Source organism: Sorghum bicolor, chromosome 2, assembly GCF_000003195.3.
Source record: "Sorghum bicolor cultivar BTx623 chromosome 2, Sorghum_bicolor_NCBIv3, whole genome shotgun sequence".
Lineage (NCBI taxonomy): Eukaryota > Viridiplantae > Streptophyta > Magnoliopsida > Poales > Poaceae > Sorghum > Sorghum bicolor.
The window spans coordinates 4,065,559-4,082,240 of NC_012871.2; the positions used below are offsets into that span (position 1 = coordinate 4,065,559).

The window sequence follows — 16,682 nt, forward strand, 5'->3', positions numbered from 1 at the left end:
TTTGCTAAGTGGCAACAAAGTCAGGCCTTGTTTAGTTCCTTGAGTAAAGTTTTTAGATACTATTTTTGTTTATAGACTAGGCTCAAAAGATGTCTTGCAAATTATAAACAAATTATGTAATAAGTTATTTTTTATTTATAATTAATGTTTCATGTATGTGTCGCAAAATTTGATGTGATAAACAATAAAAAGTTTTTGGATTCAGATGGAACTAAACCGAATTCAAGACGTACGTCAAACAAGGGTAATCAGGTTCATTGCGTCAAAACAAGCTGCCCCTCATTCCAAACACAAAAAGTCTAGATATTACCGCAAACCTGCAAATAGGCATCGTCAGTTTTGGAAACGAATTGTCCTGCTATTTATACTCCCCTCGTTCCAAATCATAAGACGTTTGGTTTTTCTAAATACATAGATTTTGCTATGCACTTAGCGTTTAGATACATAGTGAAAACAATGTATATGAAAAAACAAAAAATGTCTTATAATTTGAAAAAGGAAGTAATTATTATAATATCTAACATCACGAAATGTCTAGCTGTTAATGCCAAATCGAAATCATCCAACATCAAGCACACGAAAGGATGTAGAAATGTATCATTGAAATTACAAGACACCGTGTAATTGTCAACAACAGAGACTTGTACACTCCGCGTCAATAATATACAGCAGGACAAGTACCCTCAACAGCTCAAGGCTTCCTAGCACCAACTGAACAAAGTGATCGACTAAAACGTCGCCTATTCGACTGTATAAAGTCACCTAACGGGAAATACTGGCTTATCTACTAAAGACATTGTTCGGTGGGGTCATCTCTGCACAACTTTATATATCCGGGGCAAAACGGGGAAAGATGAGAAGCCACCCCGATCATACTTAAAAGTCTCCTGAACTAGCTCAACAGCTCCAGCGAAAAACCTGAGCAACATGCCCGGGCTATGGCACACTTTATTTCAAGACAGCAATTTCAGCCCTTGCTTTGGTAGCTCATCCCTCAAATTTCTAACATGCCTAGTTATAAATTTTTACAGGTCTCTCAAATGAATGCCGGTTCTGCACAATGAGCACACAGTAGACATTACAGATCACAAAAAAGGTGAAATCAGTAGAAATGCAAGGCAATGGGAACAATGTGTTAGCTCTACCTGATTAATCGTGTGTGCCTTCCTAGGAGCGGTGTCTGGATGTTCCAGTCCAAGATACTGCTCCCAAGCTCCGTACATGTTTCTCTTAATAAGGTTAAATGTCAAAAAGATAAAGTTAAGATGCTGGCAACATAAAGAAGATATAGACAATAAATGCTTCAGCGAACAGCTATAAAAGCCTGATTGTACCTGAAATTTTACGGCTACAGTATCTGAATCTTCAAAATAGTCTGGACGACCAAGTGAAATGTATGCAAACTTCCACTGTCCAAATAGCAAAGTTTGGTTACTTACAAGCAAACAGACAATGAAACCAACCAACGCTACTGTTCATGTAATTCACAATAACTGCAGATTACTTCAGTAATTGTCAAAAACACAAGGTTGGACCAGAAAACTCTGACCATCAAAAGACAGCTGAGGTTGCCGAAACTATGGTTTTCACATGCATATAATCACCAAGATAAGACCCTTGCACTATTGTACAATACCAACATCTCTATTCATATTTTTCATGGCACAGAAATGATTTCTTAAGCTTGTTTCGCTAAAATGAAGACTATCATGAACAAAAAGCAGACCACCATTTAGCCCATTCTTAATGATGTTTCTTAAGCCTTACCAAATACCGGATCTTTTATTAGTCAGCATACTGAGAAGTATAAAATATTAAAAGAATAGAAATGCTAGGCACTAATTACTTAGGCAGTGGGGTGACACCTAACACCTAGGAGGCAATTATTGTGGGCGACTGCCAATGTGGTCCACCTTGGCTGCATTATGCACTGTGGGAGGTTTGGCACCTTCGAATGCTAGAGGGCAAATTCAGTGCTGAAAACTGGCCAGCATGCATGTTCCACCATCACTTCTTAACAAGATGTACAAGCAAGACATCAAATGGTTTAAGAACAAAATATAACATGAAGTCAGGAACCTACACATATCGAAACATATAAAGAATTACCTTAGAGAAGTCCTCATCTGGAACCTTAAGCTTTTTCTGTATACGTTCTTTGATAGAAGATAGGATCTCATCCTCACGGATAACCATAAAGAAAGGCTCTCCAAAGTTCTGAACTTGCTGTTGAGAACAATGCAAATATTCAGTATACATATGCTATTAAGATCAGAATGATTGAACGTTGACAGTTACTGAATAGCAGTATTGTTCTCCCAACGTCATATATCTTTTTTTTTCTCGAATAATGCAGGAGAATTATGTGTCATTTCATTAACATTAAGAAGAAAAATAGTCCATAGGAGGGTCAAGATTCCACTCCTAGTACAGGAGAGAGAGGCCCCCGGACACCACACACACCCACAGTACAAGATTACCATGAACAAGGACTACTCAACCAGGGCCAATAAAACACACAGAGGCTCCTAAAGTATTTTAAAGAAAATTGAGCAAGAATGAGCATTATAATGTCAAACGTACAGTATAACAAGGATACAAAATAGTAACTAATGCCCAAAAGTATCACTTCAGCAAATTTATCCTACTGTTACAGTATAGTTAGTTATTAAAGACAACTGTACTCAAGATATATACATACCTAAGGGAAATTACTAGAATTATGTGAACAAGATGAGAAAGATACTGTTAGATAGCACTTATTTTCAACATATATCCAACAAATAATACTCAGATGAAAATAGAAAGAATTAGAGCCACGATAAAAAAAACTCAACCAACTCTGACTGGACGTGGGGGGTGTACAGCACACCCCCACGGTCCCACCAAGGTAGGATCAATTCCTAGAACCTGCTTAACTCAGTGAACATGTATAACGCGCACACCCTGACACAGCACAACGAAATACAAATTTATCTAAAAGGATATTTGAAGGCACACCCACTGAGGCAACAGTTAGGAAAAAAAGGTAACCAAAGTCATCCAACACTACTTGAGACTATGGGTGACAATGAATTAATGACCAAAAGAATCGCACCACTAGATTCTAGAACTTAAGCTGTATTATTTTTTATATATACAGACGAACATTAGCCAAGTTTCCATTATTACCGTTTGGTTTTGAGTATCTTTTGTAAAATGATATACATGAATCAAACGATCAAAGGGACCAAGGTTTTTCTCCTCCTCTGGAACCTAGAAAGAGAAGGCAAAAGTAGCCATTGGTAAGTAAGAGACAAATAAGAACCTTTCAAAACCAACCTAGTTGTGAAGCATGAAATAACATACCTCCTCTGCACGCAGTGTCCAATACTGATCATTAATGTTTTCAATCTTTTCATTTGCTGCAAATACCTGCAGGAATTATTACAGGTTAAATAACAAGCCTGTGAAGTTTGCTAGTATGTGATGCATGCGTACTTAGCAAAATACATATATTATTTTTTGCCTACATGCCCCTAACTAAGTACATACTCCCTCTGTCCCTGAAAGCTTCAATTCCTAGAGTTTTTAAGTCAAACTTTTTAAACTTTGACCGAATTTCTAGAGAAAAAAAAGCTAAGATTTATAGTACCAAATTAGTACCATTAAATTTATCATGAATATATTTTCATAAGATATTCATTTTACGTCATAGATATGTATGCTCCTTTCTATAAAGTTGGTCAAACTTAAAAAAGTTTGACTAGCACAGATTCTAGGAATTGAAGCATTCAGGGACAGAGGGAGTACACAATAAAACATAAATGCAACATAATTAATCACAAATTAGCACCTTGTATATCTTGTGATAAAAGACCTCAAGTAATCTTAGCTCAGCATTGGGATGAGACAACTCAACCTGATACGATACAAGACATAAGTTAATTTCACAAATGCAAAGGACCCCATAAAAAGAGTATGTCAAATAAAAAACAAGGGATAATAAATAGATACCTTCGTTTTAATATCATTTAGCACATCACCAACAGTGCTGTTTTTTGGCAATCTTATACTGTGAACTGACACCTGATGATTTACAAAACATATTTTAGGACAAAGAGACATACAAAGGTCAACAACCATGATTGAGAAAGTCCAGGAAAATAACCTCATCTTTTGTGGCATGATGATATGTAACTTTTAATGTCTTCAGCGCTTGTAATTCTGGAAGTGGTATGTCCAATACTTCATAGTACAGAATATCAGAAGTCTGACAGATGAAAAGATATATGTTATTTTTCACTTCACTTGCATGGAAACAAATTGTAACATAGATCAAAATTGAATGTAGTGACCTGGTTATAATGGATCAGCATGTCAAGTAGACGTTCAACGCCTCTGTACTTTATTGGTTGGGGCTTAGGCTGCTGCGAATAACAATTATGTGATGTAAGCCGAATTTTCGATGGGTCATCCACGCCAAGTTTTTCAGCTACTTTTTCCACGACTTGATCATATGTGAATATCTTTGACCTATATACAAAAAAACGGGAAAAGAAAAGGTTTCATTAGCAGTACAGAGTATCAAGTTTGCTAATCACAACATGTCCCAATTCTTACATCTCGAGGCAAAAATCATCCTCCTTGGGCTTCTCCAGTGAACGGAAGTGGACCACCTAAATATTACAGCAGAATAAATCATATGATAGCATTAAGATCAAAGTTCAAGAAGGTGCTAGGCGGTATCTAGGCAGTGGCCCATAGCCTAGAGCCTAGGCGAGCTTAGGCGAGCCTAGGCGTTTCCAAGGCAGTGGCTAGGCGGTGACTAATACATGCATATATACTTAAAAGAAAAGAAAACAAAGGAGATAAGTGGTCAATATTGGAGAGAAAGAGGAGAAGAAGGCCCAGTTAAAAGCCCAAGTAGTAAGCCTGTAACCCCCACCGACATGGCCTCCCCTTTCTCTCTCTCTCCCTCCCGAACACACGAACTCTTCTGCTCGAGTCCGCCATCTCGCCCGAACTGCTGCCTCCTTCTCCATCGGCCGCAGCAACCGCCGCCCCCGTCGATGTTGCCACCTCCACCCACTGCCGTCCAACATCCACGGCGAGGACAAGACCGGTGGAGGGACATCGCCTATCCCCTCTCCGCACGCGCCTGCTGCCGCCACTCGCACCCGCCGCCGCCCGCCCGCACCTCCTCCCCCACCGGCGCCGCTGACGAGCTGACGCCGCCTAGGGGTCCGCCTACCCCCTAGGCGAGGCAGACACCCTCCGACTTGCGACTAATCAGCCCTAGGCGGAGCCTAGGCACCGCCTTTTTGAACCATGATTAAGATGTAAATCACAGACTAAATCTTTAGAGAACAGTAGTACGCAAAATGTAGCAAACGAGATTACGGGCAAAATCATATATTATTCAAAGATGTTAAACAAAGTGTTTGTTTTCTTTTCTGGAGAAATGTTGTATTGTTCACACAGCTTTGTGTTGTAATTGATCATCGACCAGAAAATAGGCACCCAAAAAAAAACTTAGCACAAATGTTGTCTTTTAGATCCTCCATGTACAATGTTGGGGGATTAAATCTCAAATAGCATTCAGTACGCCTATTCCAAAATGCAAGTCGTTTTAGTTTGTCCTAAGATTAACTTTTCTTATATTGACCAAATTCATAGAAAAATATATTTACATCAATAAAACAAAATAAATGCACTATCAACACATATTTCATGGTTGATTTGATGAAACTAATTTTGTGTTGTAGGTGTTGTGCATACTTCTATATCTTGGTCAAAACTAGAGAAGTTCAACTTAGTACATGGGACACTCTAGATACCTGTCGGTTACGTATATACGTCAAAAAGGATGGGACGTCAGGAAATCGATATCGGTCAGCACTATCTGGCTTTGAAGATTTTTGAAAACAAATTATGTCCCCATCTTCAAGCTGCGAACATGAATAAGTCCAGGTAAGAAAGCATCACAAAAAATAAGTACGATATTATTAAGTAGAAACAACCTGACACTCAGCATTACCTGACAAGATCGAAACAGAAGCCTGTTATCAATGTATTCACACATCACATTGGGCTCAAACTTAATTTCCTAAAATTGATGAAAAAAATGCATTAAGATAATGAAATGGAATAATTAGAAACCTATATAAATATCATCACAGGCAAACAATAAGATAGAACCAGAACAATGTGCATACTATTATATAAGCATTGGCAATGTAACCTTTCCAAAAAACTAGACTAACCTCATACAGTTCAATATCATCATCTTGTGAAAAACCTGCCAGCATCCTTAACTTCGGCAGAATGTCCTGTGGTCTTCCTGAAGCCTTTACAAAGAGCCTACCAACGTACCTGAAAATTCCATCCAGTAGAAGAGTAAATATCCAACGAAAAATCAAGTATTGAGTGTATGACAGATAGTAGTGTGTTGGAATGTATGAGAAGTACCGCAGCTGTTCCTTTTCTGGTTCATAGAGTTTGAAGAAAAGAAATATATCTTCTCTAGTCTTGTCTGGGAGAGGAAGAGGTTTAAGGTCCTACATTGCCCGCAAAAGAATGAGAATAGATCTTATCAATTTCAAATCGAACTATATTAATGTGTTGGTGAAATAGAAAGTGTGAAAATTTAGGTCCTTATGGTTCATCCCAAGATGCTCAAGTGAGGCAAACATTATTTCCTGCTTAACTTGCCAACAGTGCGGCGAAAAAAATTGGTGCCACAATTCTTTCTACGTATTATGTGTGAGGCCAAGCTGGAAACAATTTTGGCATGCCTAACTTATGAGTAGCAAGCAAACACCTTACTAGTATGATCAAACTTGCCTAAGGGAGGAGCGGCAAGCTTTGGATTACAGTCAAACACCTTCTGCACCTCAAATAAATAAAAACTCGCAGGAAAGAAGCTATTACCAGTCCAAGTTCAACTTCCAAGAACAATTTCAGCTCAGCGTTGTGGGCCTTGTTCACCAGTTCCTTTAGCTGCCCAACCTATATAAAATGCTTTCCTTTAGAACTGGCATGTTCCTTTACAGTGATGAAAAAACATAGAGGTAGCATCTCAACAATAAACCCCACAGTAAAACTGAGTTCAAGAAAAGGCAACGGATTTTACAATGGCTAGAACGGCAACAAAGTATGTCATTGCTATGTAAATTATTAATGATGTTGAACTAATTCATATACTGCATGTATGATATCATCACTTAAAGTACGAATCAAACTAAAGGAAATAAGGACCTTAACATCCAAAAGAAGCATACTTCACAAAACAGTAATAGAAACTGACGACTCAAAATCTCAAATACACATTTGTAAAATTAGTGTGCATCATGCAGCTTTCCAAGCACAACACAGATGGCCTAAAAACAGGGTAACAGACTTTTTCTTTCTTTTGTGTTTGAGGTGGGTATTCTGTAAATCAAAATGCTCCCCTGAGAGTGCAGCACAACATACATAAAAAAGGCTAGAAAAGAATGATTGCTAAGGCATCCTTTTGTGTTTTGTCCAACTCAATGTGTAACGAAATCATCTTACAGTGTGCGCTTCGTCTTGAGGAGACAATGGCCTGTTAGGTCGGTAAGTATGGTTTTGCCGCTTGGCCCACAGCCAAAATCGCTGAAACTGTGTAGGAATGCCAAACTCTTTTGCTACCTCCTCCTGTAAAGCACTTCATGGATGAGTAATCAGTATGACAACTATGAAATTAAATCCTATTTCCTATAAAAAATGAAAATTTCTTATTAGATCAACCATCAAATGATTCCTCAAGGCCTTGTTTGGCTACACTCGTATTCACCTCATCCATGTGTCTTGGAGTGTATTGGGGGTGGAAAATTAACTAATTTCCACTTCAATCCACTCCTACACACGTGGATTGATGTGAGTACGAGTGCAGCATACAAACCCTAACTCCTCAGGTGTGAAAAATGAAAAGGGGCAACAAAACACATTTCTTAAAGGTAATCTATTATTGCACCATTTAAAGCTTATGACCACTTAAATTCTTATAGTGAACTATGAACAGGCAGTTGGTCTGCCTGAGATAAACTCAAATGTGCTTTTAACAGTAACATGTGACACTGGGAAAACTACTTGAGTCCTTGAGTAACAGCTAGCAGATTGAAGATATATCATATTCCTTTGGTAGGACATGCTAAGATACACCCTCATATCATGTAATTACCTTAAACTGAGCAAAGGTCATCTGCTTTTGGATACGGAAGCTTGGGACTTTATCATGATCAACAAGATCAAAATATATGTCTTTCCCTATCTGAGTTTTTAAGTCATCATCCCTTGCAACCTATATAACAGGGGTGTAAGATAACAAAACGAAACAGAAAAAGACGCTGAAGCTATGACAATTCATGCTCTATGCACAGAAGGTTGACTGAGACACCTTGATTATGGTATAGAGGTGTGCCTCAGCTTTTTCCTTCTTCCGGCGTTCCTTCTCTTCACGGTCCTTTTCCAATCTAATCTGAGAGCAGATTTAAGTATTAGAGCCAACAAAAGAAGACACAATGAAACTCAAATCTTAGGGGACAGTTTACCCGAAGATGCTCTGCTATATCTTTCTCATCCACATTACAGATAATTTTGTCTTTGTCACTTTCACGAATGTACACAAGCATGTATGCATTTGAATATTTAGTAAACTTGAAGGGAGTGTTGTTCAATCCAGGATTTGTCTGAGGTAGCTGCAAAACAAAATTGATAAGTTTGATGTTTGTAAGATACCGAAGACAATAATTGTAGCCTTATAAATTGAAACATACCTCCTCCTCACCACCATATTGCTCTTCCAGTGCCCTCTTTGCATCTTCTTTTGTCACACGCTCATCATCAAACTTGAACCTGAGAATTTTTTGCTCCAGTGAATACTTGACATGATCAAATGAACTAGTCATCAAAGCATGCGCAAAATGTTTCTAAGATGAAGCAGGCATACCACTGATCAGAAAGGGTAGGTCGTATGAAAGCATAATAATGCCCACCATGAACACCACCGCTATGGACAAGAACACTGTAAGAGTATTCGTTATGAGCTGCACCGATATAATTATTAACAGAAATGCATCACCATAAATTGCATCCAGTTAACACCTTTTAAGTTTTAAGAAGTTAATAAATGCATCACCATAAATTGCATCCAGTTAACACCTTTTAAGTTTTAAGAAGACTGTTAAGCATCTCAAGGCCTATATGGCCCATAAGGAATTCTATATATATGACTATTATCCCAAAGGGTCAGATTAATTAAACTCTAAAACATTAAAGGTTAGTAACATGGTAACAGAGCAAGGTTTAGGGTTTGAAATCCCCCCCCCCCAAAAAAAATACCATGTCTGTTTATCTAATCAACAACACATTTTATTGCTTGAATAGCTAATATATTAACATCTGACAAAATACAAAATCCAAGCAACACGTAACAATAACTATGTTCTATGTCAGAATCATCTCATTTGTGATTATCAGAGTCCACGGACAGGCCATATTGTAAGGCCAGAAATTCACAAATATCATTCTGGAAACAGATAGCCAGTATATCAATGCTTGGCATCTCTAATCACTGATATTTGAAATCTTAATGCATGTAAGTAAACAGAAAATATACTAACCTGTGAAGGGTATAAAGATTACGCACATTCCTGTCAGCATCAGGAGATAAATATTTTCCATCATCTCTATCAAGATCCAATTGAAGTGGGAATTCATAGCGATCATTTATCTGTGGTTCACAATGGACGGTAAGTACCTTAACATGCTAAAAACTAAAAATATAGAAGGATAAATGTCACATGGTCACAATAAAGCAAAAAAACTTTAGGAACTTTGTTCCAGATAAACACATTTTGTTTATGCAAGCCCAAGATGAGTAATACTTTCACATGAAAAGAACAGACAAAAGAAGAAAAATGTATATCTGGCGAGTGTAGGATATTACAAATTATATGTGAGCATAAACTTTTTTTTGCATGTAATCAGATTTTAGCATATACTTCTTCAACTTCCATGACCAGAAATGCTCTGCATATCATAAAGTTTCTGAGTCGATGGGGTCAAGGTACGGGGTCACGAACGTGGTACGCTACTTGCGAGAGATTTTTACACTTTGGGTCGAAAATGAACTCATGAATCTAGGTCGGAGTCAACGAACCTGGGTTGAGGGGCGATGCCTTCAAACCCATTTTATGTGACTATGATTTTAAGAGCCATTTATCCTCCACTTTTAGTGTTTGCTCTTGTTGGGTCTAATCGAGCCTACTCAGTTTGCTTTTTGGCCTGTTTGGTTGCCTGCAAGTGAGCTGAGGCCTGGCTAGAGCTGGCCATCCGTATCCCTTTAGTCCGGCTCCAGGAGAACGACCGATTCGGTTGTTCAATCCTAGCCAGGTCCGAGCAAGCCCTTGTGCTTGTTCCCCTTCGCCTCCCCCGTCCTTCTCCTCAACTCTGCTGCTCCTTCCCGTCAAATCTCCATGGCTGCGGGCAGAACTTCCCTCCATGACCGGCACACTCTCCTCGTGCGGACGCGTCCTGCTCGGATGCGAGGAAGCGCTCGACAAGCTCCAGCACATCGAGGATGAAGTGGTGCCTGTGCTCGTGCTTCACAAGCACGGACAGGACGAGCAGCTCGAGCACCTCGGAGGTCACGCGGAGGAATCAGATCAACACCGCAAAATCCAGGGAACCAGCCGTGGCGTCGCTGTACAAGGGCACCAGCCGGCAGCCAGGTGGCGGCGGCAACAGCTCACAGCCTGCCCACCACCGCGCTCTTCATCGACCACGAGCTCAGATTCCCGTCGTCAGGCGGCGGCGCCGCGTCGTGGTGCCCTTCGACATAGAGCCTGGAGGTCACCGACGGAGGTCCCGAGCCCGAGCTCCCCAGTGTCCGCGGCTACCAGCTCCTCGGCGTCTGCTGGTGACCGAGCCCGAGCTCCCTTGATTGTTTGCTTGCTCTGATTGCTTGCTTGCTTGCTTGGTGGCCGTTGCATCGCATGCTTTGCCTATGTTCAGGGCCATCGTCTGGTGAGCAAGAAGGCACGGTGGCAGGGCAGTGGCAAGCCTTTCTCCGTCACGCCATCACCTCCTTGCTTGCACTGCTCGCCTTGCTGCTACCTGCTGCTGTGTACTGGCTGTGTGCCATGCTCAATACCACTGCTACCTGCTGCTGCTGTGCCCTGCTCGATGCCTATCATGTGTTCAACGAAATAACCCAAAGGAGGTAACCTTCCCAATTCAGAGAAGAGGTGACAGTATCAAAATAAATCAGGCAACCAAACACACCCTGAGGCTTGGTGGCGCAGGCTAAGGCTGCCCAGGCTAGAATTCTAGCCAGGCTAGAAGTTGGCCAGGAAACCAAACACCCATAAACATAAACTTGGAGATGCATTATCTAAAAAGGTCAGCATTCGAACGAAGTCATGTTATTGCAACTTCATTTTCAAGCGCACACACTTGTTAATATCATCTAAACAGTGGTACACAGGTCCAAAATGAGAGCATCTCCATGAGTTTCCAAACCCACTCCCTATCTTGATTTCTTTGGCAAGGTTGAAAAAAAGCCCGCTCTCCAACAACTCCTTATCTCAACTCCCAATCTTTAAACTTGGAAAACATACAATCACATGGAAATATACGCGTGCATGCCAATCAGCCAATCTGGAGGTGGAAGGACATGGGGAAGAATGAATAGGACAGGGTTCCCAATGCAAAGGTACAGGAGAGATAGAAAGTATAAAAGTGGTTGGGGTGATTTGAAAATAGTCCAGGATTCCTGATGTAAAATTGCCTTCTATCTTTTAGGAGCGAGATTTTAGAAATGGGTAGAGAACACAGCAAATGTGCTCCAAACTTTTTTATCCACTTGGAGAACTCATTGATTTACCAATTATTTTTTTGGAAACTATTGGAGATGCTTTGACAAATCACCAAAATTAATATTTCAAAGGAAACATAAGATAGAAAGGCTAGGCTTTTCCATATGGTTATTGTGGATTCTAAATGTAACAGACAGATGCATGAGTTAGTATTTAATCAACACAGATTTTCCAGCTAACATTTACTAAAATAATTTTATCAATCACCCTAGAATATATCATTGACCCATTTACCCAGGGTAGCAGTGCAACACAATATCACAATATATAGTCATTTTTTATGGCAGCCTATCTTTGACTTGACCAAAATAATTTAACATTGTTTCATCCAGTACATAGGAATCGAAGTAATCATCGAAAACTACCAACAAACGATGCCAAGTCCGGATGACACCATTCACACCAGATAAACCAAAATAGAATGAACCCAATGCCCACATTATGCAGTATTTCTGTTCATGTTAAGCACCTCTTAAGATTTCTGCTTAAGCTATGAATACATAGTCATGTATCATCATGACTAAAGACCTTCTGAAATCCTGAAAAGCAAATTAATTGACGGAAGAAAAGGAAAACTATTTAGTGCACTGATACGAACCTTCACCATCGTGTCACGCATGAAATCATATTCAAAACGTTTTAGCTGAAGTTGCAGAACAGGAGGGAAGTCGATAAAAAGAACTCCTTTCTTCGCATCCTGAAACAACAGAGTTTCTGTAAAGAAAAAACATACAGCGAAATGATAAATCAGGTTTTTGGTTGCCACTTGTCAGATATCTGTGGGATACCATAAGCAGTAGCTCAATTTATTACATATTGGTTTAAGCTGATAAATAAGGGTAGATTACTTTAGGACCGGAGCCTAGGTCAGTTGGTGGAAGGTCTAGGTGCACACCGCCACCAACCAGTTTTTGAGTCCACATACTGAAATTTGGGTGTCTATTTATTCATAATGCCACCCACTAACTCTTAGGTTGGTAAGTTTTTTACAGCATGGATTAATTTGCTAATTCCTGGGTTCTTAAGGAGTCTGTGTGTGCATACAAAGCAAGTCCTGAGACCTTAGAGGGCCCTAAGGTCCGATCAGTAACATCATAAAGTCTCAAATCAACAAGATGAGAAACAAGTACGAGCATGTGCTATGATTACACTATCCCACAAATCTACCCACTCTGGATAATGTTATATGTCATGTTATAATTGCCTTGAAATGTTAGAAAGTTCAAACTTTGAGGATGCACAATATGACCTTTACACTTCACTTAACTGCTTGGTAAATAATTTCACACCTTAGATGCATCCTAGCACAAACTGCATAAACATCATTTGAATGAATTGTGGTATTGAGTAGCATTCCCTGAGTTGCTTTAAGAAAAAAGTTTGTCCTTATCTCAACAATTCTATTTAGGTACTAACTGTTAAATAAATGTGAGCTTTGTTAGAATCAGCTTTATAACTTTCAATGGCCCTGTGATTATACGGTCATGCTGCCTAAGAGAAAGAAGCTTAACTACCACAGGATCCATAATACTAACCTGCAGGCCATGCTTGTCGGCATGATACTTGTTGTCACCTTCCAGACGCTCCACTTCTACGTACTTATCAAATGAAGCGTAGACATCCTGACAACCTTTGACATCAAGCTGGAGATCTGCATTAGAATATACAACTAGGTTAAACAACAGTCAGTTTAAACTTCGCTACTCATGTGGAAACAACATCATCACTTGCCATAGAAGGATTCCTTTCTTGTTGATTTGAAATCCACATTGATACACTCAATGTAGTTCATGTGGTGCCCTTCAAACAATTGTTGTATTGTGCCCTCTACGACAGTTCCCTTGAATCAATATTTTACAAGCATAATTCAGTCAGAGCTACAACGGTTCAGTAAACAACACCGTAGGACATAAAAAGGAAAGACCTTACAGACGTCAAACCTTCATCTTATCTTCCAACTTCTCGGAAAGAACTCTGTTCAATTCTTGTACATCATGTTGCATAAATGAATCATGCATGTCCCACCCGAATGATTTTGTGAGCTCCTTTGTAGAGACACTGCTGTCATTATACTGCAACTTATAAAAGAGTGACTGTAGAGCTAACGGGATGCTTCCCGAGGGCATATCATTCTCGGTGGTGGGCATGTGATAAACAGCCTGGCAAGAGATATCTGTAGTTAGATGTATCTATCTGAGCAGGTTGAGCAGAAGAGCAATGACATGTTATTTTCTTGTTTGTACCTTTCTGAAATACGGAATGTGGTACAGTGTCTGAAGAAGAGAATTCATATAGCAGGTAGCACCCTGATTTTTAAGACCAACATAGCCAGTTTCCTTTTTAGAGTCATAACTCCAATAGTCAACAACTTTACACACGGCAACTTCAGCTTCCACTATACAAGTATCATTTACAAGATAACCTCTACTGGGGTTGTAGAGTTCACCCAATGGCATAAATGAAGTGAAACCCCAATCACTTTCTCGAGCAGAGAACTGATGTTGTGTTTCTGCGATAATCAAAAGTCAGACACCTAAGTTTGTTACTGAAACCTCAAAGTATAGAATCCAATCAATATCTTGACATGTGCTACGTTGAAAAACAAGGGCATGATAAAAGGATGGACCTTTTCTTATCGTGAACTTGTTGTGAATCTGATTAACCACGGAGAGGCTGAATTGTGCATATCTAGTCCATCCATAGGGCAAGACTCCAGAATCAGCCACATCCAAATACATAGATAAGAATTCAACATTATTTCCCCTAGGGAAAATCAAAATTCGCCTGCAAAACAGAAAAGACTAAATCAATTACCAATAGCAAAAAAAAAGGTAAAATTAATAGAGATACTAATTCAGAGTAAAATGGAAAGCAATAGGCACTTACCACTTGTAGCCTCCAACAACAAAAATTTCGGAGTAGAGCTTCTTCGTGCTAACTCTTGATAGATTCTCAATGGTCCAAGTAAATCTCGAGATTGGTGGGTCCTCTATCTGTTGGTTTTCCACAGTAGCAGCTGGCTCAGCAGGCACAACTAGCACGATGACAAGAAGAAATCATAAATAGCTGATAAACTCAAATGCTAGGTCACATAACAAAAGCAGCAAAGAAAACAACAAAAGAGTCCATGTCTATGGTGCATAAAGGCTCAAAATCGTTTTGCATCTCTAACCTACTGCAAATAGTAACAAAAAATGCACCCACCACACTTAGAGAACTTCTCATGTCAATGTGGTTTTGCATATGAAAACACAACTATGGTCAATCCTACAATTACTGTATGACAATTAAAAGAACTTCCATCAACATAAAGACATCAAATGTGTGGGCCCACACACTCTATCCAGCTTTAACCCAACTTAACACCTCGGGAATAGTATAACAATAATCTAGAAACACCCAAATATACAATATCTAGTCTAAGCTATAAATGAATGCATAACAAAATGAACAGACTACATAAGAAATTATAGCTCCATACAGGATAGCAATACCAAATCATATAACAAGCAAATAAACAATCATGATGTGTGTTATACAGCAATAACTCTGGCCACAGCACTTACAATGGCGCCATTTGCGCAAAAGATTAAAAAATAATCAGCAGCGACACCGCAGATGAACAGCAGGCTGATAAAATATCATAGCAAATAGGAGACAGCAAAATGCGGCCTATCTAGGCAGCTGGTCTGAGTATCTACACACCACAAGTCACAGAACATCAACTAACTAGCTGACAACATCAACTAACTAGCTGACAGACGCATAATGACATGAGCCCACTGAACTAATAATCGCTAGAGGAGATGGCCAACCAGACCTTCCATTGGCTGCGCTCCATTGGGCAGCTCCTGTTGGGGGCCGTGCGGAACCAGCACCTCCTCTTCCTCCTGCTGTTGTTGCTGCGAGAAAAAAAAACACGAGAGAGGCACAATCTCAGATCCATTGCTCCAACACTAGGCGGAGGCATCAAAACCCCAAACCCTAAATTCCGTACGCGCGCACGGGGAGGCACGCCCAGCCCTCCACGCCAGAACTCCGACCCGGAAACCGACCCCGGAGCCCTAGGGCGACGGCGCCCGCACCGCCTGACGGCCGGGATGCGCGCGGCATCGGCATCGCGGACCGATGCGGCGGGCAGGTCCCGCGGGAGGAGTAGGGAAATGAACGGAGGCCGAGGCGGGAGGGTATCTCCCCCTCGCACACGCTTACCTCGGCGGGCGGCGGCGAGGTCGTCATGTCCGGCGGGACGCGGACGGCGCGGGGCGGGGACACGGGTAGCGAGGGAGGTAGGGAGGGGAGGCGCGGGTCCGCCGGCGGCGATGTGGGGGCCCACCCAGAAGTGGGTTACGGGGGTGGTGGGGGAGGGAGGTGGAGATCGCGAGGGTGGAAGGGGGGAGGCGGAGGAGAGAGAAAGGGAGAAGAGAGAGAGCGAGATTGAGGTTTTGGACCCGTGGAAAGTTCCAGGCCTCGTGCGGAGGCTTGCGGGGCAAGGACGGTGCGTTGGTGGACGGCTGGGATGAAGGGCAAGTGTGGGATGGACGGCCGCGATATTATGGGCTCGATGCGGCGGAGCGCCACGCCAGTAGAGCAAGAGAGAGGGACCCCGACAAGGTATTCCCTTCTGACATGTGATTCACCGTTGTTCTCTCTCTTGAGACAATTTTCAACAATACTGTATATACGAGCAGTTATTAGCTCTATGAAATAATATTAACTTTTGTAGCTTATAACGTGAATTGCGTCAAATAACTTTCCATTATCTTAGGCCTCGTTTAGATGTGAAAAAATTTTAAATTT

General features: G+C 40.7%; 1 protein-coding gene across 2 annotated transcripts; it reads right to left on the minus strand.

Moving 5' to 3' along the window:
- Window positions 519-16,264, minus strand: LOC110432966 (ubiquitin carboxyl-terminal hydrolase 12-like). Of its 2 annotated transcripts, XM_021454323.1 has the most exons (32): window positions 16,095-16,263; window positions 15,703-15,784; window positions 14,769-14,916; window positions 14,509-14,666; window positions 14,126-14,391; window positions 13,823-14,041; window positions 13,614-13,722; window positions 13,418-13,533; window positions 12,481-12,579; window positions 9,627-9,736; window positions 8,954-9,028; window positions 8,781-8,859; window positions 8,556-8,702; window positions 8,402-8,482; window positions 8,186-8,305; window positions 7,537-7,659; window positions 6,913-6,990; window positions 6,451-6,539; window positions 6,246-6,354; window positions 6,020-6,088; window positions 5,820-5,930; window positions 4,603-4,658; window positions 4,338-4,515; window positions 4,151-4,252; window positions 3,997-4,068; window positions 3,836-3,901; window positions 3,349-3,414; window positions 3,172-3,255; window positions 2,110-2,226; window positions 1,335-1,409; window positions 1,146-1,229; window positions 519-1,053 (listed from the first exon to the last, which is right to left on the minus strand). In XM_021454323.1, the coding sequence occupies exons 1-32, from the start codon at window positions 16,119-16,121 to the stop codon at window positions 1,012-1,014; spliced, it is 3,357 nt and encodes a 1,118-aa protein (XP_021309998.1). In that variant the 5' UTR covers window positions 16,122-16,263; the 3' UTR covers window positions 519-1,011. The 2 variants fall into 2 exon arrangements, with proteins under 2 accessions (XP_021309998.1, XP_021309997.1); XM_021454322.1 differs by having other exon boundaries at window positions 6,246-6,539; window positions 16,095-16,264.

Bases quoted from the DNA above. Each gene is read 5' to 3' on its own strand.
- LOC110432966 (XM_021454322.1), bottom strand. From the start codon at position 16,121: ATGACGACCTCGCCGCCGCCCGCCGAG. The intron at 14,042-14,125 runs GTACAAACAAGA...ATCTCTTGCCAG, and splicing joins ACATTCCGTATTTCAGAAAG to GCTGTTTATCACATGCCCAC. The intron at 13,534-13,613 runs GCAAGTGATGAT...ATTCTAATGCAG, and splicing joins AAGAAAGGAATCCTTCTATG to ATCTCCAGCTTGATGTCAAA.